At 41.3% G+C, this 27,369-nt stretch overlaps 2 protein-coding genes across 2 annotated transcripts; both read right to left on the bottom strand.

Moving 5' to 3' along the window:
- Positions 1-2,964: 2,964 nt before the first annotated feature.
- LOC104506983 (lysophosphatidylcholine acyltransferase 2-like) lies at positions 2,965-27,129 on the bottom strand (the record flags this gene model as incomplete). The annotated part of the gene is given in 14 exon segments (XM_010148132.1): positions 2,965-3,212; positions 3,469-3,610; positions 5,371-5,469; positions 12,163-12,316; positions 13,431-13,490; positions 13,492-13,545; positions 14,094-14,176; positions 17,163-17,217; positions 19,683-19,717; positions 20,961-21,019; positions 22,043-22,103; positions 24,401-24,513; positions 25,775-25,992; positions 26,990-27,129. Coding segments are annotated over 14 exon segments (1,521 nt in total), but the record flags the coding sequence as incomplete, so codon positions are not given.
- Positions 9,951-10,697, bottom strand: LOC104506982 (calpain small subunit 1-like). Its single transcript, XM_010148131.1, has one exon. It carries the CDS (start codon positions 10,695-10,697, stop codon positions 9,951-9,953), a length of 747 nt encoding a protein of 248 aa, XP_010146433.1.
- Positions 27,130-27,369: the final 240 nt, after the last annotated feature.

Raw genomic sequence — 27,369 nt, 5'->3', positions numbered from 1 at the left:
AACCTCTGGTGTGGCCAGTGGAAAGCCTGTTGATTCACCTTCCTTAAATGAATTGATCAGGATTTACATTATTAGTATCTTCCTTGTTCCGGGGTGAATGAGGAAGGTCCTCTCTTCCAGGTGACCTGCCACTGCCTTGCATGTGTTCAGAAACAGGAGCCCAGCTTTTAAAAAACTGTAAATGAGATTTATTCATGCTGTATGCACAAAGTAAACACAAAAATCAGCAGCCCATGGGGCTCTGTTCTTCAGACTAGTTGTGTTTTCCTCTTGTAAGAGACTTGCCCTATTGTCACCCTTGTCCAGTTAAGATTGCTAGACTTCCTCTGTACTTTACAGTGTGTTACTTTGTATCTGTGAAGGATTTATCATAAAATCCATGCTATACCATGACAGAAGAGTACTGATTAACTAAATGATGTTTCCTATGGTGACATGGGACCAAATATACCTTTCTAGCTCTACTGTGCAGGACTCAAAACGACCCTTAAGCCCCACGCAGAACTGAGAACACGCACCTCAGGAAGTCTCAGGCAGAAAGGTGTCATCCCTCAGTGCCTGGTTGAGAACCTTTTTCTGTTTAGTATTTTTAACCTTCTCCTTCTGTTTAGTTCCTGCTCTGCCACTTAATGTAATGCCCGTTTATTGCAGACTGCTTTTAGTTTGGTCCTTTTAAAAGCTCCCTGAGGCACAATGATGCCTAGAAATTAATGTATTCCCTTCCCGCACATCAAGCAGATGTGTGTATATTGAGTTAGTGTCTCTAACATTTAGCTGATTTCTTTTCAGAGCATAGTTGAATCACTGCTACATACCATTTGTGGCCTTTCCTCCTTAAACCACTGGGATATGTAGATTTATGTATACAATTTTTTAGATTTAATTGCAAAGCGCTTGTGTGACTTGCAGGGTTTTAGAGAATCACTAGTCCTAAATATGCCACGCAGCATAGTGCTCCAGTTAACTGAATGTGGCTGGATTCAACAGGAGCATGCATAGGGCACCCTTGGCATGCAAAGACCTTGAAGTGGTTGTCTTTTTGTCATCTTCGCCCACCTTTCTTCTTTTTCTTACTGTCTGGAATAGAAGTTGTCTTTGAAAAGGTTACTGCTGGCTGAAAAGCTGAGGACTTTGGTTAACATGTTATGCAAAAGCATCCTTGCCAAGGAATTAACATGTATTCCAGCTAACTGCACAGCCAGGTTAGGGTAACTCCTGCTTCTCTTGGTCTAAAGTGAAAGAAAATCCTGTCCTAATGCTCATATTGCACAAAGCCGTGACAGACACTTCTCAGTTATAGCTGAGGTCACCCATCTTACCTGTAAATGGCAATGCTTCATTTTCCGTCAGCAAACGGTGGTACTTCTCCACATACCTGCAAATCTTCTATCATGTCCCCTCTTGCTGATATAGTCAGAGAAAACTCTTTGGAAGAGCATCAGTCCTGTCCTACTTTCTACCCTTATCATAAAGAATAGTGCCATTGCACTCAGAACTAAAAATGCCATCGTCGGTTTGCATCGTGTTTATCAAGGCAAGACATCGTAAGGGTGATCTTCTGGACAGGTAGACAGAATACTCTTCCCACTGTACTGAAAAGACTTAGCTGTTCAAGTAAAGTCTTTTAAAAATATAGATTTATTTTAAGCACATGAACCATAAGGATAGGCACAATTGTAAACACAGAAAGATTGAACATGGCAACGAACTTGCAGCCAGAAAACAATGTTTTTCACATACAAAATCTACTAAATTGGTTGGTTTTGGTACTAGACACTCTAGACTTTGCTCATGTCATTTTCCGTTTGAAAATATCCTGTCACTCCACCCCTTCCTAGTTTTTATTTACAAGTTACTTGCATAAATACCTGTATATTTTAAATACTGCATAAAGTGCATTCAGATGAAGGATGGAAAAAGGTAAAGGCCCAACTTCCAGTGCACTAGAGGGGACTGAGGCAAAACATACTCAAATCATTGACTAGAAAGAGCTTGGTTTTGAATCAAACTCTAAGAACATATTGAGTAATGGCACAGTAATGCAAACATGGTTTCTAGGAGGCAACTTTAGAGTAGATACTAACTACTGGAACTATGGCTTGACAGCATATTTGCCTTTTAAGTTTTGCAGAGCAAGGTCACATTCCTCTTCTGATAGTGACTAGGATAAAAACATGCTTAAGTTGGAAATGTTCCTCCTAATGTGATCCTGAATAGTTGTTACTGTAAACAGCATTCTATGTGTTTTAAAATAGTCTATTAATTCTTGGGTCTTATTATCTGCATTTTCCTGTAGAAGGTGAGCTGCAATCTTGGAATCTCAATTAGGTTTTGTTGCTGGAAGTGCAGCCATTTCCATCTTTAAGTAGCCCTTATGCCTAAAGCTGTTTCTGTTAACATCAGTGAAATTGCAGGTCTTGTGCACTATAAAGCCTAAGCTTCTTAACAAGTAGTTAAGGGAAATCTAAGGACAGTTAAAGAAAACACCAGCTTTAACCCACAGCTTCTTTTAAGTCATTTGTGTATCCCAGAAACTGGAGAAAGGCTGAGGAATAGTGCAAATTAAAACATTCTGGCATTTTTTTTCCCCCTTAAGCCATGTTGGGGATGTAGAACAACTGAGCAACACCAAAAATTCCACTTCTTTCTTTACACAAGCAGACTCCTCAGTCTCCTTTCTGAGAGGTCACCACAGTGCTGGAGCCTCTTACCACATCTATTACATTGGTGGAAGCATGAACTTGGAAAACAGTGAACAACATTCCCAGTATTGTGGATCAAGAACAGAACGGTTACAGGCGTTTTTCCCTTACACTCAAACAGGAATAACTCCTCCTGATATGAGAGTAAAAAAACCACCTTTTTTAAAATTGTAACTTCCATCTCTATTTTAGATCAATTGTGCTTATGAACAGCTAGGGAATAAATCCAGTAGAATTCAAGAGCTGAATTCTTTAACTTTTCTCAGTCATCCTTTTTGTCAGAGGTACTTGAGTTTTCCTCTTCATTGCCTTCAGGGCAGACTTTATTTCTTGCAATTGGTGTTGTTTCTGAGACGGGGATTGTAGTCTTTCTAACTGGACTGTCTTTGACTTCATATGACTCAATGTCATCCTCCTCCAACATATCTAACTGGTATCTCTGTAGCTCTAGGTATGTAGTAAACAACTTGGCATATTCTGGATGCTTGAGTGCAAAGTCCTTGAACTCATCTGAAAAATATAAAAATACAGATACTACAGTGCAGCAACAAAATCAAAGCAAATTGCAGTGCCTGCTCCTTTTACTGAAGCTGATCTCCAGTTACTTTCCTCTGAAGCATAAGGCATCTAGGTCTGTGCTTCAATAGTTTTCCCCAGAAACAGGGTATGAGAACCATCAGATAATTTCAGAGAGGAAAAAAGTAGGCAACTCTCCCTGTCAGTATGACTGTCAGAGTGCTCTTCGTTACAAAAGGACGCCACTTACCATAGGACAGCCTCCCGGTTTCATCTGCATCTATTTCTTTAAAGAGCATAGAAACGTCAAGCTCAGGCACCCCCAGAGCTGACTGAATGATACAAGCAAACTCATCTTCCGTTATAGTGCCATCCTCATCCATGTCAAAGAGCTGGAAAAGACATCACGTGCAGAAAGATTTTAGCATGGCTGTGAACCTTCTGTGCACACCAGCCTAGGTGTGCTCCTAGGACTCAAGGATTCTAGGATTCAAGAGGTGACCTGCAAACCCCAGTGCCTGGGATCTGAAGAGACTGACTGCATCCCAGCTACTTTCTCTTGCACAAGATTTGATGTTATTTTCTCTGGAATAAGACTAAGCAGACACTTAGCAAAGCAATGTACATGCTATAGTTGGGACTAGAATATTATGACAGGAAAAGTATGTAGCAAACCTGCAACAACAACTCACAGCATTAGTTCAGTAATAAAACTCATACAAACCTGATAAAACCAAAACTTATGCAAAGGTTTATGTTACTTGTCACCATGAGCTATGCTAAGGGTCTGCTGGCTTCAGCCACTGTATACTAGGTCTTAGTCTTCATTTTCATTAAGTATGGCACATCTGCCATCAGATATTAAACTTGGCATAATTTATGCTCTGACATAAAATACCTACATTTTACTATATGTGATCTGTCAGCCAGTAAGGAATTATTATAATTAACAAGGAATTTTGGTGACTGGAATGGAGACAGAAGATGTACACTGATCACCCCATCTCTCCCAGCCCAGTGACAGTAAGCATCTGCCTATGAATCACCCCCTTGAGAGATACAAGGGCTGGCTGGCTGTAATTCTTAAGTACTTGCTACAGGCAAACTTTCCCATTGCAAAGGAAAGTACATTTAGTTGCAGAGAAAACAAGTAGCAAAAGGAAACTCATAGTTCCATTTCAGACTGAACTTAACAGGGAATTAAAACAAATTACTAATTTTATAATCAGCGCAACTGTTAAGATACTGAAGAATATAGTCTAAACAAAACAAGGGAACGGCAACAATAGCTGCGAGGCTTGCTTCCTCACAGGACTCTGTAGTGGTAAAACATCCCTGAAAAAGCACCAGTCCTTTCAAACAGCTTAGCGCTTCCCTGTAAAGCAGCCAGTGGAGACAATGGATTGCCGTAAAAATTCTGGCACTTCCTGAGTACGCAGTAGTACTAAAAAGTACCCAGTTTAAGATGAACACGATCTACCTCTCATTCTGTTGTTCCATAGGGTTCATAAGAACAGACTAGTGGGTAAAATAACCGAATGTGTGTCAAAGATTTACTTAACAAAGGGTCATTCAAGCGTTTTCCTATTCAGGGATTCACAACCTGGGTATCCCTGGTCACACACTGCCTGCTTGTACCTGAGATCTGGAAAGGAGCTACCGCTCCTTGCCTGCTTGTACTATCAGGACACCACAGTACAAGCCAATAGATATGCCACTTTTGGATGTGCCAGTCCTGAATTAGCCCTTCTTGATTTCCCCCCCTCGCTTCTTTGTTAACAAGAGTGACTCTACTGAGCGCTTGGCCCACAAGAGGATACTGCTCCATCTATTGTCTACTTGTGACATTGAAGAATCACAGCAGAAAAAACCTCCGGCGAAAAAACTGCAAGTGCTGCTGAATCATATTTGGAGTTAGCCTGCCAAGTTACATATTCATTACTGCCTTCACATGGCTTTTGAAACCCTCTTCTATGAAGCTGATGCCTGCAATTCTTCCCCTCCCCTTCACACTCTAAATGTCAATTGGTTTAAGAGTATTACTCACATTTGCATAACAGATTGAAGCTATAAACTTATGATTTGAAAGCTAACAGATTTAGAGTCAGTCTTGATTTGTCAGGTTTGTAGATTTACACTAAATTGAACTTACCTGAAATGCCATCCGAATAGTCTCTTCTGTGTTGGCTGGGTTACAAAGAATAGACAACCCAATTACATATTCTCTGAAGTCGATGGTGCCATCTCCATTCTGTAACCAAATACGTATGGCAGTAGTTGTAGTTAATACAGCAAGTCACTTTAAAAGCTGTTGTATAAACCAACTATACAACAGGCACTAAGACAGTTTGCAACACAAGAGGTATTTGTTCTTCCTGAAAAAATACTAACAGCTTGCTAAATACATGTAATACTGGGGCTGAAGTAGCCATATCCATACTTTCAGTAGCTAGAAACTGGGTATCAATTTCTATCTTACGAACACCCTAACAGAAAAGATTTAAACCAACGTACAGGTTTTTCCTTAGTATATGGCCTCCAAGAAGCCTCTAACAAGAACTGGAATACCTGAGCTTAAGGTAAACGTAACAGTGCATGTAGCACTGGCACTTGCTACAGCTGAGACAACCGCAACACCCGAGAATAAACAAGCCAGCAGTGAGGCTGTTGCCATGAGTTCATTCTTCCTAGGAGCCTTCAGCAATAAAACACATGCCAGTCAATGTACAGCCTGACGATGCAGTAAATCCACATGGTCTGTCCACAGCCTTTCTCTGAAGCAAACACAGCGCCCTACACGCTACTCTGAAGCAAGTACACTGTCCTACCTTTCAAGCCAGAAATGCAATGGACTCATTGTAACAGCCTCGCTGATGGAAACGGGCATTTCAGTGTGTTAACTACAAAGCCACACCAACACAACATTTGAGGCTTCCTTTGATGGGATTCGTGATTAATTCAATGTAAGCTGCATTATATTTGCAGATAAGGAAAACTGCAGATGCCCGCTGAAATATATGCTGAAGTCAGCAGTGTTCCTGTGACCACACTGAAAGTTTCTTGAGGCCTTTGGGAAATGGCCAGCGGAGGGTAGAAGCCATAGATAAGTGTTAGGTGATGGCAGACAGAGTAGTTATGACTAGTAGCTCATAGTTTGGAACACTCACAATAAGGGCATTCATCAAAAACATTTTATAAGAAAACACAAGTGTAAAATGAAGTTTCTTCTGTGGATAACGTGTTGTACATTTCAGGAAGAAAAAGTTTTTGAAAAAACTGGCCTCCCTAAGTCTGAGAACAGCACAAAACATTTTCAGCCGAGAAGAGGGGTGGTCTCCTGGGTAAATCTGTAGTGAACAGCCCGATCTAGGTTCTATTTCTGGCTCTCCTCCCAGCTTCTAATGCTCACTTGGGCATACCAACCTTAACCTTTCTGTTCCTGGTTTTCTGCTGCTCAACAGTGGAACATGGAGCTTACCAGCAGAGAAATGTATAGCGTTTTGAAAGTCTTGGGTTCTATGAAACAGGGATTTCTGTTTAAACTCTGTAGACTGAGTTTAGGTCTTAAGACAGTCCTTGATTAACAAAATATCTATAATAATGGATTCAGTACTAACTTTTCTTTATCAAGCTATATATTTGATAAGATTTAAAACTGCTAAGGTACAATTTTATTTAGCCTTCAAAACCAATTCAGGACTGTTTTGCGTGGGCAACTGTTATTTTCTATATATCGATGGTCTAGCCAATCTCTTTTGAAGTCATGCAACCTTTGAACATCTTGTGCTTCAAAGGCCCGTGAATTTTAAGGAAACTTTCAGGCAGAAATATGACTAGTCTTGGGATATAATTTTTCTCAGTTTGTAATCATTAGAAAGAGACAATATTCTCTCATAAATGCTGTTTTATTTACAAATTGTGCTGCAGTGTTTGGCTGCATCATAGTTCTCATAACAGATCTGACATTAAAATGTGTCATTAAACTCTTAAAACAACTGAAGCAATAACTGTTCAAAGTTCCATGGAATATTATTTTTGGACAGTTTTATAGACTGTATTCTTAGCAGAGGATTGTTTGATGCACTTAGATTTTTTCAAAATTTATTTTTAAAGTTCAGAATAAGTATCCAAGGACAGTAATTGGGAAGTAAACCTTAAAGAAACTAGCATCATTAAAAACCCAACTTCTGAAATCAGTTAACACAGCTTTGGCTGCACATGGAAAAATGACAAGAGCCAGTAAGGATCATATTACTTTCATGAAAGTGCTAAAACCCAGTAATGAAAACTGAGTGCAATCTGATACACAGAACTCCAGCCATCTGAGTAGGAAATCAACTTACAAGATCATGTTGTGACTAGCTCTACTACACCCTAGGATTCTGGCTAACTTCCAAATGCTCTGGCATTTTGGTTAAGGAGAAATGATAGGGTTGTTGCCGGGAAAAGGAGATGGGAGTTAATCTGAAAATGCAGGAAAACCTTCAGTGCTTGTGTAGCACCACTGCAAACAAGCCCTTGCAATAGTCTTTCTGTGCATATCTCGCTGTGTTTGCAGCCTATGCACCCTAGAATATTTTAAGGAAGCAGCATGTGAGCTGGGCTCCAGTTCTCTAAATAGCAAAGTAGAACATCAATATTTATATATTTGTATTTATGCGACACAGAATAACCAAAACATAGCATGACATCAACAAGCCTTGTTTTCTTTAAGGTAACTAGTTTTCTGCTACTATTTTCACTACAGCATGGTAACCAGAGGTTACTATAACTAGGGTTTTTTTTATGTGACACAGTAAATCTTACACTTCGGGGAACAAGAGTTGCGTTGTCAGGAACAGTCTCCATCTTGAGTGGCATAAGGAGATTTAGGCTAGATAATCAGTTAGCTTTATGCAGCTGCCAAAGCTCTCTGAAAGACACACGAGTCTATGAAGTTTAATGTACTACTGCCCCAAAACATTTTTCTAAGTATGTAAGGCTCCAGGAAAAATCGTGTATGTGCCAGCCATTCCTCTAAGTAAACCCCAAGTCACTTACACAGCTACCACAGAGAAGCTACAACTGGACTATCTGGGCAGGAACTGCAGATGCACCTCTCTTGTTTGCACTGAGGCTCATCATCTCAGAGGCTATTGCTGTTAACTCCAAAATTTCCACTGCCTGTTGCTACATGCAAGTTCTAACTGGTCAGAAAGAGAAATTTTGACTCAAACCTGGTAGGATGGTGCTCACCTGGAGGTATCACCTCCAGGAGGTATTGCCTTATGCTCAGTTTTCTATTACTCAGAGCCCAAATGCCACTGTGGATAACACTGTGCTTTTCCAGTGAGTAACTGGGAGGGGAGCGAATGCCTTTAGGAAGGAATTGACCTCTTTTCATCACAATTTGAGCTGATACGACTATTTTTGCTATTTCTGCCACCCAGTTTGGTATTAAACAAAGTGCAGGCGGAAAAAATCTGGGCAAGGGTTGTAAGGCACTTTTCCCTAAGTTCCAAAAAAAAGGATTCTGCAAGTATACTATGGAGGAGTTTCATCAGTTTGGAAAATACTATCTGCCAAGTGTAACTGCAAGATTTAGAAATCAAAGCTATGGAAATTTAGAAACAAACCCACACCACAGCACCCCATTAGTGTTCAGATGCCACGCGGGTATTGTGTGGTATTTCTCAATTAGTCACTGACGTCTCCCTGGGGAGGGGCGGGGGCATGTGGGCTCCTACATCTGGAGACTGCCTGTAGTGTAAATGTTTCACATTCCAGTCAGCTACCACACACCCTAGACAATTTTCTTTTAAAGCAGCAGAACCCTGCTGAGAACCTGCCCTGTTACACAGCAGTGCAAGAGCTGTTTACATCAACTATGTAATCCTTAATGCAAAGAAATGTACCTTTGACAGTTCGTGTTACTCCTGTTTCTTTTACTCAGAACCTGACATCTTAGAACTGTGTAACTCGCTTGAGTGGGACGCTGCACAGGGATAAAATTTAACTCAGATAGCCAGAGGTTGATTTTGGCTGGCTGGCTGGCTGCTTTGTGACTGCATTATTACAGAAAGCTTCTCTAAACATAAATGTAGTATTTTAAGTTGTTTTCATTGTAACTATAAGGCTTCAAGCAAAGAGAGAAGAGACTAGTTAACAGAATTGTAGGAAGACCAGCAGGTAGAACTGACAATACCACCCTGGGTTTTACTTCAACAGACAAGCATGTGAAAGCAGAACTAGGAGGGAAATGAAATATGATTATGTAAATTCATTGATCATTAGTTATTGCAACTCTCATGTTTTTTCCCTTGTTAGAAATAATTGCATGACTCTACTAGTGATTGCCTTCAGGGAAGCAGAGCTTTATTCCAGCTTAGTGAATGCTGACAAATCAGAACAGTAACATCACAAAGCAGCACCAACTTACGAGCTTTTTATGTAATAGTTATACTCATATACAAGACACTTTACCTGAAGAAATAACTAAGCTTTGATCCTTCAGCATATTCCCTCACTTCAGCCCAGAGACAGTTCTCTGAGACAGACTTAGGCAGCTGTCCCACTGACAACTTACACACGCTCCTCAGCAAAGCAGACTCTGGCAAGCACAAGAGGCACCACAACACTCTGAGCTACCTACCACCAGCTACATACATCTGCCTGAAAACAAGGGAAACACTACAGGTCTGTAGTACAGGATTGGAGGCTTCCGGACGAATCTTATCCTTCTCTCCTACCCCTTCATGAATACACGGTCAGCTGCAGCCAGTCTTCAATGGTCATTTTGATCTGTCCGTCTCCCTCTCGGTCCAGGGACTTGAAAGCCCAGAACATGCTGTCCAGTCGTACCAGGCAGCTAATGAAGTTGTTGAAATCCATGCTACCACCCTCGTCGGCATACCGGCGCACAATAACCTGGCAGAGTTGTTCGTTCAGACGGAATCCTGCAGCCTGCAAGGCACCCGGCAGCTGAGCTCTCCCGATGGTGCCTGACTGATCTGTATCATACTGCTTGAATACGCACTGCCATTTTTTGATATTGTTCCACAAATATTTAAACCCTTCAAAGCCCGGTTTGCCATTTGTATCACTGTCCATGACAGCTACCATGCTGTGGCATGTGTCTAAGCTGAAGCCATCTGTCTTCAAGTCTTCATGTCTGGAAACCACTTTGTTCAGAATGTCCCTTAGCTCTGTGGCACACACTTCCGTATCATCTCCAGCCAGCTGGGCAAAAAGGCGACGAAACCGTTTGGTCTCCTCACTCTCATAAATTTCCACATTTGTAAAATGACTGTGAGGAGGTGGAGGTGGTTCTGGATTATACTGAGCTGCTGCTTCACTTATAAGGTTGACAAGACCTCTAAAAAGTCCTCCAAGACTCCCTCCATGTCCACCTCCTGTTAGGAGACCTCCAAGGCCACGTGCAAGGCTCCCTCCATGACCACCACCACTTCCTCCACTCAGCAGAGCTTTAGCGAGGAACATCGCGAAGGTTTTTTGAAGGCAGCTGCTCAGAGACGCAGTGCTTCTGTAACCCTCCGAAGCCTTACTGTCTGTGAGCTGGGCGTGGGCAAAACACAGCTACTCTGTGTGCTCAGCCTTCATGTCTGTGCTTGTCGCCAGCTGCCAGAGTTATCTCAGATCTCAGCAGTTTCTGTCAACTGCTGATACACCTCTGTCTGACTCTTCTCTGCAGTTAGCTGTATGTGATTTGTGGATGTTTGTTTCGGAAAACAAATAACGAGGCTGAAAGCCCCAGAGCCGTAGTCTCAAAATACCTTGGCTCATAACTGAAGCAATGTGAAGAGAGCCCTGCCACGTTAGCGTGACGGTTCCTCCGCTAAGCTGATCTCCTTACAGATGAATGCAGTGAAAGCTTACTAGAGTCTTGTCTCTTCTTGCAATCTTCTACGCTTTCAACGCTTTAGTGAGCTGAGCATTACATGGCTAATTCCAGTCACTGATGCTGTTGTGCCAGATAGGGAAAGTGAAGGAATCTTGACTGCCCTTAATTATTTTGGTTGCCACACCATATTTCTGTTGTAAGTACTGTGCTTCAGGACTCGGACTACGTGTTCATAGGAGCCAGTGGTCCAAGGTGGGGAGGCAAGAATGAAGAAAGCTTGTAAAACCATTTTACCTGGAAAAATCCTGGGACAGTTTTAAGCAGCGTATACAATGTAATGACCTCCTGAGGACAGGTGAATGGCTAAAGCTAACTTGATCGGGAAGAGTGATGCTGACCTGGGAGAGCTCCTATGATAAGAAACAAACTCCAGCTCATACGCACTTGCAGTACAACACACTGCTTGCACTCCAGCATGTACTGGATGCCCAGAAGAAAGATGCTTCTATGCTACACTCCAGAAACTGACACTCTTGGTATAGTCAGAGGGATCCACAGAGCAATTTTCCTCATCTTCAGAGAGAAGCAGAAAATGAGATCACCACTGACTATGGATGAAAGCCTAAATGAGCAGACTAACTAACACACAGCCTCCTTTATGGGTGCAGATAGGCAAGAGGCATCCTTATACTGTCCAAAAGGACCCTTCACAAACACAGCAGGAACACTTGCTCTAGGCAGCTTCAATCTTTCTTAAGTTGTCTACTTACAACTCCATCGGTTAATTAAGCTGTCACAGTGTACATAAGCTCAAAATCTGGGGTGGGCAGAAGGAAATATTCAGCCATTACCAGAATGGAGATTATCATCTGATGGTGGTGCAGCAACCTGGCCTAAGAGATGGCTGTCATCTCACACGTTATAAACTGACCAACCTTTTTCCATCAAAACTTAAGAATGCAAGAATTGCTTATCTTGCCTACAGGAATTGCTAACCGAGAAGCATTTACTAAGCTGGACATAATGAATTCAATATCCTTTTGGGATGTGACTCTTAACAAAACATTGTCAACAAGATTTCCAGTCAGTTAACCAACCACTCACCCTGTCGAAGAGTAGAAACAGCTCTTTAAGGACATCTGAAATAGGCAGCTTCAAGTACTCTGCAAACTCTTCAATTCCGATTCTTCCCCCTTTGGAAGCACTTGCAATAGCAGCAAAGGTATCCAACTGCTCTCTGACATGATTCCATTTTAGGCTATGCAAACATGAGGGAGAGGAGATATTTCTATACAGCAGCTCTTGGACAGATGGAATTTCAGTAGGAGTTATTACAGTGTTCAAAGACAAAAAATAGCCAAACAGGGCATGTGTGTACAGCATTAGAAATGTTGTACTTCCAACCTGATATTTTATATGAAATCAGCAATTAAGAACAACTCCCCTTGGCTATTAATACTAAAAGCAGGTAGTTCTATGCTTGGGTATATCAGACTTCCATAGAGTAACTTCGCAAACCTAGAATCATCCGTCCAGAAACTAGACTAGTCTAGCAGACAGCTTTTCATTACCATAAATTCACATCATGCTCTAGGGTGAGTATTTCCTTAACAGAAGGGAATAGATCTCAGCTCTATTTGCTAACTCTCTACCCAAATGCTAGTACTGCTACAGCCTGAGAAGTATCTGATCTCTCTGCAGAAATACACCACTGCACCTCAGTAAGAATAATTAGGATTGACATGTAACTATTGAAGATTGTTTCAGACAGAGTTCCATAAATGGATATATAGCACATGTGGAATAAGTCAAGATTCACTGTGCACATACTTCAGATTTGACCACAGCCATGCCAGGTTATTTGATGGAATAAGTGGTTCAGTCCTCAAAGTCCACTGTATCCAGACAGAAGAAGTCGACACCACTAGGGAAACATGGCTGCACAGTACAACTAAGAACAGTAAGCCACTGGCTGAAGTCTCAGGTTGGAAAATAGGCTTTTTACTTCCTACCACACACTGCCTGTGCACCTCTACAAAAGCAATTTAAACTGGGCACCAAGATCACCATCAAGTGCCTAAAATAGGTACTGCTCTACCTTCCTCTCCTTTTGGTGAGATAAATCCATAAAAGATTAGAAAAATGCATTTTTCCCCTTGTAACACTACCCAAAAAATTACTTGGGATTAGTTCTTACTGGGATTTTCCTCATCTCCGATTTCCATACAGTTTATGCATGTAAGCTGTATACATAAATACACATATATTACACATGGCCAAGCCAGTTGTCAGGGAATTTACCCTTTTGCAGATGGCCATCAACACCAGCAGCACTGCAGTCATTATGCTACCAACAGCTGAACTTCCCTTACTTGAGTTTCTTGCTAATTTTGGTGAACTCCACCAGCCCAGCTTCCATGGGTAAAGTCATAAATCATCAGTCTGCAATCTTCAAAAGTGTGATCAGTGACTGGCACATTCAGAGCACTGAAACAAAATTAAGGAAAAAGAAAAAGCAGTTTCATATATTAAAATTATTTTCAGTTGACTGTTTCCCTTCTCTGTTCTCAGTTTGGCTGTAATGCCAATATACAAAACAAATGATAATTCATTCTTGCACTGCTGCAAGTAGGATAAAGCACTATATACCACTTTGTGAAACCATACTGTGAAAGTACACTATGGAAGCGTCATGATGTTTTAAGATTTACAGTCTTGTGAGTGCAGCCCAGTAACCTTGGAGAACAAACCACTCCCTTATTCTTGCCGAGCAAATAGGGGAGCAATTTATTCCAGCTCTTCATAAATTGAACATACTATGTTCCAAGGTAAGACAACCTTCTCTGTGCTCCATATAAAAACAATCAGTGTGTTTTAGTACAGGAATTTGACACCTCTTAGTGAAAAACTAGAACAATTCCTACATAAAGTACCTGGGACTTGACTAAATTGTATTTTATGGCTAGGATATATACGGAATTGCTTGGATATAAAAGAAAAGTTTTCAAAGATTTTATTAATGACCGATTACATACGTTGCCATGGTTTGCCGGACTCTGTTGGCAAAAAGAATGGGATCGTTCTTTTCTTCCTCAGTAGGAACATGAACAGGCAGAAACTGAAAGAGATGAGTTATCCAATCAGTTTAATAGTCACCACTTTATCAGCAACATGGGCAATTTTTTGTCATTGTTTGGAATGGGGCAAAAACAAGAGAAAAAAAATCAGCCATGCAATGAAGGAACTGGACACTAGAGGTCTCAACCGCCTTAGAAACCACTCGGGCTCTTCTGCCCTAGCCTCAAAAAAGATTTGGTCCAAACCTTACTCTTAAAAGACTGGCAGAAGCTGCTTTAGTGTGAAAAATCAAGCCCCCAAAGAAGGAAAGTGTAATAAATGCATACTTACTTAGAAAATTAAATGCTACATTGGTAAGAGTGTGAGTCTGAAATACTGTACACTCCTCCTCAAAGAATCTTTATAAGTAATCTTATAAGCTAGAATAGTGTACGTACTATTTAGGATGTTTTTAAATACACACTGCAGTACCACCTCATACCTGTTACCTGTACCTGTCAGCAAGTGACTGATAAGTTTCCTGGAAGTTTTTCCTCAATGATAAAAATGTTAAGGAATCTTAGTGCTGAATTGTAAGTGGAACACTAACTGGACACAAATACTATAAAACTCCAAGCAGAAGAGTAAAAAACCCAACGAAACAAGCCTCTCTCCTCCCAAACACCCCAGATATCTAAATTACAACACGTTTACTGTCGAGGGTTTACTCAATGTTAATATGTAAGAAGTTGAAGTGGCATTACAGTAAACTGTACCCATAGATGAACTATCATCTAACGTGGCATGAATCAGCATCTGTTTCTTTGCAAAGTAGTGTGTGTGTAAGAGTATTTTGTTTTTTCTACTTCAGTCTGCAGCTTGCAGCTCTGTTTACCATGCCTCTTCTCAGTTACAGTTATCATTTAGCTCAGCTACTCCCCACCCGGCAACCTTGCCCTTAAATCCTAGATTTTAGAGCCTAGACAGCAATTCTAGAACAAGGTGCTGCTTATGGTTCACTGGCAGACAAAGTTGCTATTTATGTGTCAACATGTTTCTTAGGCACTAATATAGTGGTAACCAGCCCACATAGAGGCAGTCCATCCTGCACAGCCCTCTTAGGTTTGTTTTCAAGGAATGCTGCCTCTTCGCAATTAAAACCAGTAAGTTTATGGAATAGGTTATCTGTCAAATAGCCATAACAATTTTCTGTTTATAGCTAAAAGTCCTGCCCTGCCCCATGAGAACAGCACGGGTGCAGCTGTTCACATGAAGGTTCGAGACTTCAGTCCTTCTGTAAGCAGTTGCCAGCTCTGCTCAAGTCTGACATACGTCCCTGCTTATACAACTCCCTGTCATAGGTCATGTAACTCTTAAATCGAGGAAGCACAGGCACACACTGTACAGACATGGAAAACTCTCATCGCTAGGTGAGATGAAGTCATAACTCTGAGTTTATCTATGCAAACATGGGCCATGGTCTTGAAGTGGTCATTACATCATGTGAGGCTGAGGTGTTGCTCAGACAGCAACCTGAATTTCTGGTAGGTTAAACAACACCTCTGTCCCCCTCAAAAAACCCATCTACAATTATTCATAAAACCAGCTTGCCAGAAACCACAGCCGGGGATGAAGAATTTGGTTTCCCGGCCTCCTGAGGTGGCATGCATGATCTCACACCCCCCCAGCTGCTTATCTGGCAAAGTGTACCTTCCCTGACAAACTGCAGTCCTGGAAGAAAAATTCTTCACTGCTCTTTCAGTATCATAGTAGCAAAATACTTCTCTGATCTGCTTTTGACCTAGCCTCTCTTCTTACACAATTTGCCAAATGCTGTACCTTTTGCAGCCCTAAAACTCACCGCCAAGGTTCACTGCTTGATTTCAATATCCATCCACAGTTTGTTAGAACGTGGCTAGACATGCACGCACAAACCCCCTGGCCTGCTCGTGCAGGGTAGGTAGAGGCTGTGCAAGGCCAACGGGAGTGGAGAGGCTGCTTGCTTACAGTATGGGATAGCAACAGAAATGTCGACTCCTAAGAGGAGTATCCCGATTCCCTCCTTCCTCAGGCAAATCTGCCCCTTCTTTTTTGAAATGGAAGGACTTTTGCACTGATGGTAAGAAATCAGTTCCACTTTGGGGAGACATGCTGCTGTGAAAGCTGCATATTTTTCCCTTAAAATGAATTTCACTGTTTCACAACAAAGACCATATTGCTAGTTGTTAGTAGTAGCAACACTGCTTGTATTTGCAAAGCTTTGCACAACTTTGCTGGATTCTGTGTTTTGCAAAACCTGCCTGAAATCCTCCCATTCCTCAGCCCCCAAGCCAACTCAGTCCACCCTGACAACACTTTGTGGCCTGGCAAGGACAGGAAGTACAACACAAACAAACTGATCACACCTCAGTTACGCAGCTCCTCACTGCTGTGTTCTGAACGCTGGCGCTCTGACAGGCAGCAGTCAGACTAAGCCTACCGATAAAATGAAGCATGTGTTGTTTCAGTTGTCATTCATGTGTCTGTGTGCTGTGCAGCTGATTTTAATGATCAAGGGAACTGGTTCATTATACAAGGCTCAGCCTTCTCCCCAGTGCCAGTACTGGAGTCCTTCAGTAAGCTCTTAGCTGCAGAAACCTTTTAGAGTTCAGTCTGGGAAGATGGTGAGGAAGAGAAGGATACTTGGAAGGGAACAGGGAAATGAGAAGGTGGGAACAAGAGAGAAGTTGTTACCTTTAACAGAATGTATTATAATTATATAAGGTGTTAAATCTAAGAATTATGCAAATGTGGTGATAATTAGCAATGATTTTACAATGCTTTAAAAATATAAGGCACTTCTGACAGCTTTCTTTTAGGAACTCATCAGATTAAATGATAAATAGATATGGACAACAAATCCATTACTCACCGTGATTCTGTTCTTGTTTCTGAGCCATTTGTTTATTGTTCACTAACAGAGTCTAATCACATGAATAATGCATTTATATTAAAGTATAAATTCCCTGGTTGCTGAATCTTAGCACAAATATATTTCTAATTCTTACCTCAACTTCTACCCTCGTGAAGAGCTGACACAGCGTCATTACACACAGCTCTTTTCTGCAGGCAAGAAGGAAAGAGAAAGAAAACCACATTATACTTATTTTAAAAAAAAGAGTATTTGCATATTAGTAGCTCAAACTTGACTGACAAAACCACAGCCATTACTGGGTAAGGTTTTTTAAGTACCTTGCCGTGAAATTCCCTGAAATGTTGCTTTCAGTGTTTTTTCTACGGAGCTTCTGAGTGCTCCTTGCTGACTGGGCAGGCAACCCCTTGTCTGTTGTCATGCATATTAACAACACTACACAGTTCCTTGGCCAGCAAAATCCACTGATGTTACTGTATGAAGAGGTGAATACACACTGGATTTTAAAGCTTTAAGAGCTTCGATTCTGAGAAGTGGCTTTACATCTTTTATTCTCTCATCTGCAAGATGGGACCAGTAACTTCCTTGTGCAGAACTGAAGCAAGGATCTGTTAGTATTCGCTAGCCATTCTGCAAACCCCAGTAGCGTTTACACAAACGTGTTAATGGAGTGTCAGTATCTTTGTGACCTTCAGTGATTTTTGAAAAGCTCCCAAATTTTAGTATCAACAGGTAAGGGGAGGAAGAAACTGTGGAAGAGGATAAGCATAATTGCTTCCACCTCTGACTTGTTCTCTTCCCTGTGATTTTTCAGCAGAAATGCACATTTGTTCTTTAGATCAGGAAAGTTATAACGGAAAACCTTCAAGCAGCCTTTCTTCTGTTCTTGTTTTGGATGAAACAAAAAAGCAAAAAGGAAAAGGCAGGAGAACGACGGGATCCCTTCTACTTTCTACAGGAATCAACTCTTCACGCTTGATTTTCTAACACATAACATCAGGTTCTGGTCCCAGTTCGGCAAAAAAGTAAGAAAGAAGTAGTAAGCGAAAGCAGAAACTGGGGCAGGAGGTTGCTGAGAGGGAGGCCGGTATTGTCCCACCCTGGCCACATTATCCACGAGGTTTTACAAAGTGACAGTTCTGCATTTTGTGGTCTGCAGGTTTGCACGGGGGATCCTCTTCTGATTCCAGTAATTTTTCTTAGCCATCTCTGGATTCTGTCCCATCCATCCATTCTTTTTCTTTCCATGACTTTGCCAAGTTGTTCCTTTCATCTTCTCAGAGGTTTCGATCTCAGCCTTCATCACCCAACCACCAGGCTTAGTCTCTAGTGAATAGGCAAGCCTCCTCCTTTCCACAGAATACCTCTGGTTTCATTTCTTCCTTCACCTATTCCTACACCATCCCTCAGAACTGAAGACACAGCTCCATTTCAATCTGCCAGCATAAACCCTTCATAAGGGAAATCTGTAGCATGCTACCGAATTTGCAATATTCGTTACTCTCAGTACACTGAGAACTGTTCCAGCGGCAGTAATAACAGCAAAAGGTCTTGGGAAGCTACATGAGGTGGACATTTTCATCTGGATCAGCTTTCATAACGTCCATTCTACAAGTGTGCAGGTGGTAGGATTAACTACTGATAGCTTAAAAGGTGCATATGACCTGCTCCACTAGTTCAGACACGTCTCAATATTAGTTTCCTTAAAAATTCAAGTCACACAGTAATCAGCACTACTGTACTTGGATACACTACCCATCCCACATGAAAAGGTGGTATATGGACTTTGCAAATCCACATCTTAATGAATGTTTCTAAGGTGAAAAGTATCTTCCAGACATATTTTCAGTGCAGCTGTGAAGGTTTTTTAATACTTTAATAAAATATTTCAGCATATTCCTGTGTGATCTACTCTAGGTGATCCTGCCCTGGCAGGGGGGTTGGACTAGATGATCTCTAGAGGTCCCTTCCAACCCTGACCATTCTGTCAATCTGTGAATATTAGAAGGCCACCTGTGTGGAGAAATAAACCCAGATCCATTGCCTAAATGGTTTATTGAAATATTTTTCATTATTTCAATGTCAGATACCATGTATATAGCCTCTTCACTGGGATCTCAGAGCAGTTGCTTTCGTTGAGTAAGGCAAAAATAAAAATCTAAAGAAGAATTCTAGATGTCAGAATGGAGAAAGATGGGGAAATTTGATACTTGTTTTGCCCATCTTCTTCATTTACTCTCATATGAGTCTTCAAAATCAGATGAAGGATAAACAGAGGGGATCACATTTCTTTTTTATTGTTTGTATACCAGGTAGGAAATGGTAAACATCTAATGGGTTTTGATGACTATGACTGTTCCCCAAAGAAAAAGAATTTCAACCCTTTCTTTGGCTCTAGTGTAACATGCAAAACATAGGAGAAAATTAAACAAAACAGTGGCAGAGCTGGAAATAATGCTTCCCCGCTGCCAACCCTTTCTCCAGCCATTCAGATATGAAATCTACTGCATGACAGCATTATCCCCAAGTATTTCCCCTCACAACAACAGATCTAGATGAACGTGTGTGTTGTCTTAGTGGAATATCTTTGGCAGACTGTTCAGCAGTGGGCGAAAAAAATTCTGTACATAATTTTCCTTAGGATTAAGATACTTACAGTGAATAGCCCTGCCATGTCCAGGTCACAGTATCCTGAGGAAAAAATAAAACACAGAAATGTATGACAAAACCAGATGAAAGTTAGAGAGCAGATAAGTTACAATATAAATCATGCACAAGCTTAGTAAAAGCAGATGATGGTTTTATAGTCATCTAGTGAAAATAAATAAAAGTGTCAAGGCGACTAGGATTCCTTGTCTTAAAAATCTGGAAATAAGCATGGCAGGCTTTTGATAAGATCAACAACTGAGAATAAAACTTACAGAGTTACTTATGTACTTTAAATCATTCATTCTGATCCAAACAACAGAAGTAGGAAAATAATAGTCTAGTAAGACTTTGCCAGAGGACTGTGCCAGTCCTTTTAGAAAGGCGCCCTCACAAATATATTTGATTTAGTTTCTAAGGACATTTCTGCACAGGCAATCTATCATGCTTTTGCTCTGCTTGTTTTTTTCTTATTCTACATTTATTACTTCCTGTATCTTATTTTTACACCATATACTGCAGATCCCTAAATCCTACCAGTGAAATGCCATACCAATCCCCGGTAGTCATTCACTTCACTGTTTTGAAATTGATCTGTAAAAGGATTTTACAAAGGAATCTCTGTAAATAACAACAATAACAATCACTTGGTTTTCACCTTAAAAACCATTAGGAATGAAAACTTTGGTCTTTTCTGGGTTTGCTGGATGATGAGATAATAAAACCAAAAGTTGCTAGACCGCCGTCCCAGCATCACACCTGTCAGTGAGCAGAGCCGAACCTCCGTACCCCCGTATTTGGCAGAAAGTGCAAACATTTACTTGGCAAAACAAGGGAAAGTTGCACGAGAAGAACCACCTGCAAAGCTGCCCTCTGAGGGGCCTGAAGCAGGGGGAGTGTTAGAGGTGCTGCATGGCTCAGCTTTGCTTTTGTTCAGGAACTCTGCAACCCCTGTTGCAGTAAGAGTATTTTGAACTTAAACAAGTGATGCCTAGTAGGGTAATTGTGTGCATTTCAGACATCAAAGTCCAGGCTCTGTGGCTTTGCGGAAGTTTCTAACTTCCGCTGCAATACTTCCCCATGCTCCCTCTTAATTTAACCATAGCCCAGCAGCCCAGCAGTACATTTTTCAAAATTAGAATAGCAGCTACACCACAGTGACACTTGGAAGCCTGGCTGCTTCCAGAAGCTCTCCAACGCTGCAGCTCAGGGCAATAGGTTCTTCGGTGACAACGCCAGATTTTGTTTTCCATATTCCTAGTTAGTGATAAAAGAATGTTCTGCTCACCAGCTTATTGGGGTATCGGAGCAACACAGGTTGTACAGGGACTCGTGGAACAAAGGCACCTGCAACCACAGATGAGAATGGATTGTTAAGACCAAGCTTAATACAGCAGTTGGGACTTTTAAGTGATTCATGTAAGACATGGTATCTGGAAGGAGAAATTTTTAAAAAAGGAGAGAATGGGAAATGTTCATTTAGGTTTGTTTTTTTTGCTAGGGTTTTTTTTGGGGGAGGTGCTGGGGGGGTTAGGTTTTAGTTTTGTGTCTTTTTTTTTTTAAATCAGCTGTGCAACTAGCGCATGTCAGGACAGAGAAGGGTTGGTCTCCGTTTCAAGGAAGAAGCTTCCTAAGATTCCTGGACTGTTCACGCTCAATTTCGGTGTGTTGTCTTCCCACTGACTGGCACTCGTTTCAAAAGATCAGATGCTCACAAGGCTGTTGAGCATTTCCTGAACCCTTCTCTGTTGAGATCATCTTCGTAAGTGATATGGATCTGAGCGTGTAGTACTGAACTTTGCTACCCATGACACACCGCAACACTAAGATAAAGGAGAGCGACATGGCTTTAACTGAAGTGCTGCACAGCCACCTCATGATCAGTGATACTATGAAGTACCTTTCTGTGTTAAAAATAATCTATTGACCTGCTTTGATAAGCTCTATGCAAAGAGATTTCATAACTTGGTTGCTAAGAACTGCATAGCAAAATTTACAGGAATCTAAGATGGCACGACTGTAAGCTGAGCTAAAAGAACATAGTAAGCAGCATGTATTTTGGTAGTTCAATAATAATCACAGTCAAATTTCTGGGTAAATAAATTAGATGAAAACTGTACCCCAAAAAAACCCCAACCAGCTAACCATATACATCACAGGTATTTTGCATCCTACAAAATACCAAAAATCAGAAGAGTAAGCTGACTAATACAAAATAATAGATTTAATGCCACTGAAACTTAACTCATGTAAGACATTACTACAATGCTGTTGTGGAAGATGTACCTGCAGAAGTATAGGCCTCACTAGAACTACCACATTAACATTTCACACATTATTTTCCAATAACATCACCACAAAATCTCTCACCTTGTTTAAATGTGATCAGGCAAGATCGGTTTGTGCAGGTGCCTTCTGGGAAAATCAGTATCTTAGATTTAAAGAGAAAAATACATATATACACACACATTTCATAAAAAGATTATACTTCAGCATCAGTTACATAAAGGCTGACTTTTTATGCAAGCTGTGACATGGTACACTGCATCACAAGAATATCATTGTTTCAAAAGGAAAGAATAATTGAAGGATGCTCACAGTAATACTAACCTGTTAACCTGAGCCATCTTGATTTGGTAACAAATGCTTTGTAAGAGAGGAGTGCTGGGGAAAGCCTTTATCAGTTCAGAAATATGGTACTAAAGGTCTTTCATCTGAAATGTTTAGTGTTGGTAGTGATATGAGAATTGTTCCGCTGCTGGCAGCTCCTCACTGAACTGCTGGGTATGTAAACATCAAGCGTCTGGGCAGACACGGAGTGCTTAAGGTACTCGAGGCTTTCCAGGCAGATGCTATCAGCACCAGCTGAGACGCCAGGTGCGACGAGAAGAGCACAGCTTGAGGGGCAGCAGCAAAAGGCAGAGCATGTGCATCTGCCATGCAGAGCTCTGAAGGCATCACACACCACTACGTGGCCTCTGAACCCGAATGACTCAGACTCACCAAACACCCAAGCGGTTTCCAAATTAGTGTCTGCAAGATACTAAATTAGATGCGCAGTGAGCTGCCGTGTGACACACCAGATCCAGCCCTCCGTGGAATATAAGGAAGCTTTGTTTCTCCTATCACTACAGGATCATAAGCAGCATTCCATAGAAACCTCAGCACAATAACTGGTCTGGATCAAGAGTGTTCAGGGTGTGCTCCCACTTCAGTCTGAATGAACAGGTCACGGTTAGATGAAAGAGGGCATCATTAGGTCATAACTGAGACACAGGCTGTTCTGAAGCATGACAGAGCGCGGCACACAGCGATTTAGTGTTAGTCTTTGGCCATGCATTCTGTAACCAGATATTGTTTGCTGGTGCTATGGACGCAATGGGTCTGTTTCTGGTTAGCATATGTCATAAGCCCCAGAACACGGATTAGCGACTGACCAAAGATTAAGTAATCATTCCCTCCTTCCCCCTTGTTCCGGTCCAGGATTGGGAGAAGCCCTGATCAGAACCTCATGCTATTAACAAGCACAAGCACTGCCCAGCCTGTTGGGTTTTGGTTTTAGGCAGAGGGAATGGGGAATCCAGCTACTCCTCCTTTTCTGTTGTGCTGAGATGGCAGCCCAGGCACTCAGAAGAGGACATGACAGACATCATCTCATGGTCGTTTCTCAAACCCCCGCCCCCAAAAAACACAGAAGGAAGGTGTGGCCAGAGCACAGGACTAGGAATCACCCAGTGACACTCCAGGTAGTACTGCTGACTCAGTCTTGGAGATTCCCAGATTACCTGACTCATAGACTACTTATGCCATAATACAGATCTAGTTTTTACCCCAAGTGCAGAATTGGTGTAAAGTCAATTCCCCTTTCCTCTCCATGCTGTTTTCAGCAGAGATTAGGTCTACCAGGGCTTTGCTGGAATCACTTTAGTCATAACAGTTTAGCAATCTAATTGTTAGTAAATCATAAATAAATAATAAATCAGTAGAGTCACAAGTGTTCCAGGCTTTTCTTCTTGCAAAGGATGTGATTTCCATCCCAGCCCTCTACCTGTCGTAAGAGCAGCGGAGTTGCTGCCTCAATGTTTTTCTCCCTCCACAGCAACCCCTGCTCCATTAGCTCTTCAGGATGGAAGGCCATCCAAGGCCTTCATGCGCAACAGCAGCTTGCTGCTGAAGAATGACCATGGGAAACAGCAGGCAGACTCAGTAACTACTGCTTCTGCATTAAAATCTTACCACAATTCAGAGCAATCTGAAAGTCTCACTTTTACTGCATTATTAACCTGAAGGTTGAACTGAGTTTCACCTCAGCTATTCTTCACACATGAAACTGATGTTTTAAGCTGAAGTACTGTTCATGCTGGAGCTTGGGCAGTCCGAGTTGCTCATCCCATCAACTGCTCACCCCTGAACCGTTGTGAGCACAGCTCTGCAATAGCTTCTCACACATGAGCTTACATAGGGGAAAGAGAAGGCCAGGAGCATCTGCACTGTGGAACAGCAATTGGTACTGGCTGGATTTTAACTGACCCATTTCTCATGACAACACTTTTTGGACACCAGCCTCTCATCTTCCTTTCCTAAACCAGTCATATACGTGAGCGCTGACTTCATCCTGGCACATCAACAGAATTCTACTCAGCTGGGTACTTACGCCATGATGATGCACAGTGAACTGCAATATGAGTATGTGACAGGATGACAGGATAGCAGTAATATATCTATTACCTGTGGCCACTGGCCTCTTGATAATGCCCGCTTAGTTATCTCGGTGACTGTATTCTTTCGTGAATCAGGGTCTTGACGAGAAACTGATACAGGCTGAAGGGAACTTAAAATTGCTGTCAAAGACAGAAAAAAAAATTGTCTTACACTACTGCTTAGAAAACATGGGTTCAAGGCTCCTTTGTATCAAAAAGCTTGTTATTCTCATACTAAGAGGCAGACTGCACAAACAGCTTTCAGACTAAGGAGATAAGAGCATTATTATTGTCCTCATTCTGCAAAAGGGGAAGTAAGACACAGAAGATATATATACACCGCCAGTTGAGGAGCTTTACAGTAGATATAAACATGCTAAATTCACCCAAACACATTCTGCTAATATTGCTGTTGTCTTCCACACAATGCTAAGGAGAAGACCTGATCGGGTCTCTGCTCATGAGCCACACTCAGACCTAACTCATGCAGACTGCAAGCAACAAGTAGTTTGAGTCTATGCTGAAGAAGAAAGATGTCCCTCTTCAATCACAAAGCACACACAGTGCGTATGTGAATTACGGAAAAAAAAATCAGATGTCAGAAGTCTCGATCAGGATGTGTCCACTCCTATGCTTTCAAGGTCAGGTCAGTGTGTTATGTTAGTTTACTTCCTATGAAGGCACTTTCGGTGTTGCCTGCCGAGTTTAGTTTTGGGTAAGTGTTGGCTTTTTCTCTCAAGAGTCCTATAGAGATAGGAGACATACAGCCAGCAGAAAGTCTACAGCTGATTCTAGGAATAATGCAAACAGGGATTCTTTTTTGTGCCAAAAGGAGAAGAAAATAATAGAAGCATGAATCATCTGATCTTTTTCATTCTCTGCATTTCCTTTTTGAATGATTTCTCTTTTGCTCTTTCCCAGTTTGACTCCCATAAAAAAAAAAAAATCTGTAACCTTGCCTGAGAGTTTAAACTTATAAATATGGTATTTTCCAGATTGCTGTAGCTTGGGTCTGTTTTGAAATAACCTTCATTAATCCGTGTTCTAGATTTGTGGGCCAGACTGTTCCAAGACAGCAGCTGAACAGATTTCTCAAGCTACCTACTGGGAGAATTTTACGAGAAAGCCTCTAGCCTGAGCAGTTCCAAAACATGCTTTCAGCATAAAGCCCATTTAAAGTGATACTGTATTTCAGATCTGAAAAGAAACAGCATACTTTTAGACATTTTGACAAATTCACAAAAGTAACTTGTTCCAGGGATTTCGCTGGAAATAATCTGTCAATATCTTTGGAACATAAGGATTTAAAAAGTCTGCCCCTAAATCAGTGTCAGAGTTCAGACTTTTTGGCCTCATGTCAAACTGCTGACTTCTAACATTTTATTTTTTCATAAATACTTACTGCCAAATACCGGAGCTGACAGGTTCTCTGCTCTAGACACTATTGATGGCATTCCAGTTAGGGCAGAAATAATGGCATCAAAAAAGCTTGAATGAGGAGCTGCAACAAAGATTGGGGCTTCCAGCAGACTTGCTATTTTCCCTTTTACTTTAACTTGGAAACCCATTATGAAGAACAAGGTACGCGTTAGGCATGAGAGTGTTGTCTGGATCATCCTCCTTGTAAACAGAAACACAAAAATATTATCCATCTTAGTTAGTACTTCTTTTGTACTTTGAAACAGAAGCCTACGAGAGATTTCCTAGTTCTCACCAGCACGGGGGCCAGGCACAGGGTAGCAATACTACTCACCGGGAGAGTGCAGGGCTAAAGGGGAAGAAGTAGAAGTAGAGAAGGGAACATCACCTTCTCATGTTCAAACCAGATTATAATCTTAAAGATAAAGCAATGTACAGCATCTTACTAAACCCTCCTCAAAGTACGCTACTTCTTTTGCCATACCTTATAGCACTGTAGCATAACACTACCGTGAGGGGAGGGTGGGTAATTAGCAGATTCAGTGTCCTTTTTATAAGAACTTATTTAACTCTGGTACTGTTTTTTTAACTACAGTTTTAACAAGAAAGAATTGATGAGAGTGTTCCCTTACTGGAATATGTTCCCTCAACAGGGGACATATCCCTTCATGGGACTCTCTCAGCCTTGGTAGAACTCACTTCCTTGTCTCCTCCTGCGTGCAGCCGCAGTGCATTGCAACTAGGAGGGAACTTCATTACTCTGAGGTCAGAGCTGAGTGACTGAAACCCAGAACCCACAAAGGCAGCTATAAAATACTCTTTCAAGGGCAACATAGCTAAGAGAGGAGCTGTCAAAGCTAATTTTGTCATAAATTAGACAAAGGCTACATAGAGGCTCAGCCTATGTAATATTACCAAATACTGCACTTAATGAGTTTCTTTTCTAAAATAGTCCTATTAGTATTAGTACTAAAATAAGTTCTATAAAGATTTTTATACAGATTTCGTTCAGCCTCAAGACAATTGAAAACCCACCTATTTAAAATGCTCCACTATTGTTGTTGCTTCACCTAAATGGGCAAAACTAGGATTTCACAGAGGAAAAAAGGGGAGGGGAGCAGGGGAAGGGGGATGATGCTGGCTTTATGTTATTTAAAAAAAAAAAGCACAGTTTTCATGAATATTGGTCACTATTTACCTTCTCCATCCCTTAAGTGGCACAGATCCTTTTCCATGGTGACGGAAAGTTGCAATTGATGCACAGAGCCATGCTAGCAGTACAATGAATGCAATGCATATGGCACGGATGGGTAGCAAAATAATCCCCTGAAGAACAGTCTAGAAAAAAGAGGGGAAAAATCTTAAGAAATGGTATCAACAGGAATCACTCTGATATTTGTGTAGTTACAGTAGATGGACTTGAAAATACTACAATTACTGCTATGTGCTTTGGTAAGGAAAGCATTAATGATTCCCGTGTTCATATGGGGAAGTCAGCCTTTGACAGCATTTCGTTTTCACTTTTGGGTTCCCATTTCAGGTAGAACTGGAACATCTGAGTATGTGAGGCTTTGGCTT

Source organism: Eurypyga helias, unplaced genomic scaffold, assembly GCF_000690775.1.
Source record: "Eurypyga helias isolate BGI_N326 unplaced genomic scaffold, ASM69077v1 scaffold16953, whole genome shotgun sequence".
Classification (NCBI taxonomy): domain Eukaryota; kingdom Metazoa; phylum Chordata; class Aves; order Eurypygiformes; family Eurypygidae; genus Eurypyga; species Eurypyga helias.
Note: the sequence above shows the minus strand (reverse complement) of the source record. Positions and strands in the feature narration are given on the sequence as shown.

Excerpts from the sequence above, each read along its gene's own strand:
- LOC104506982 (XM_010148131.1), bottom strand. The coding sequence starts at position 10,697 with ATGTTCCTCGCTAAAGCTCTGCTGAGTGGAGGAAGTGGTGGTGGTCAT.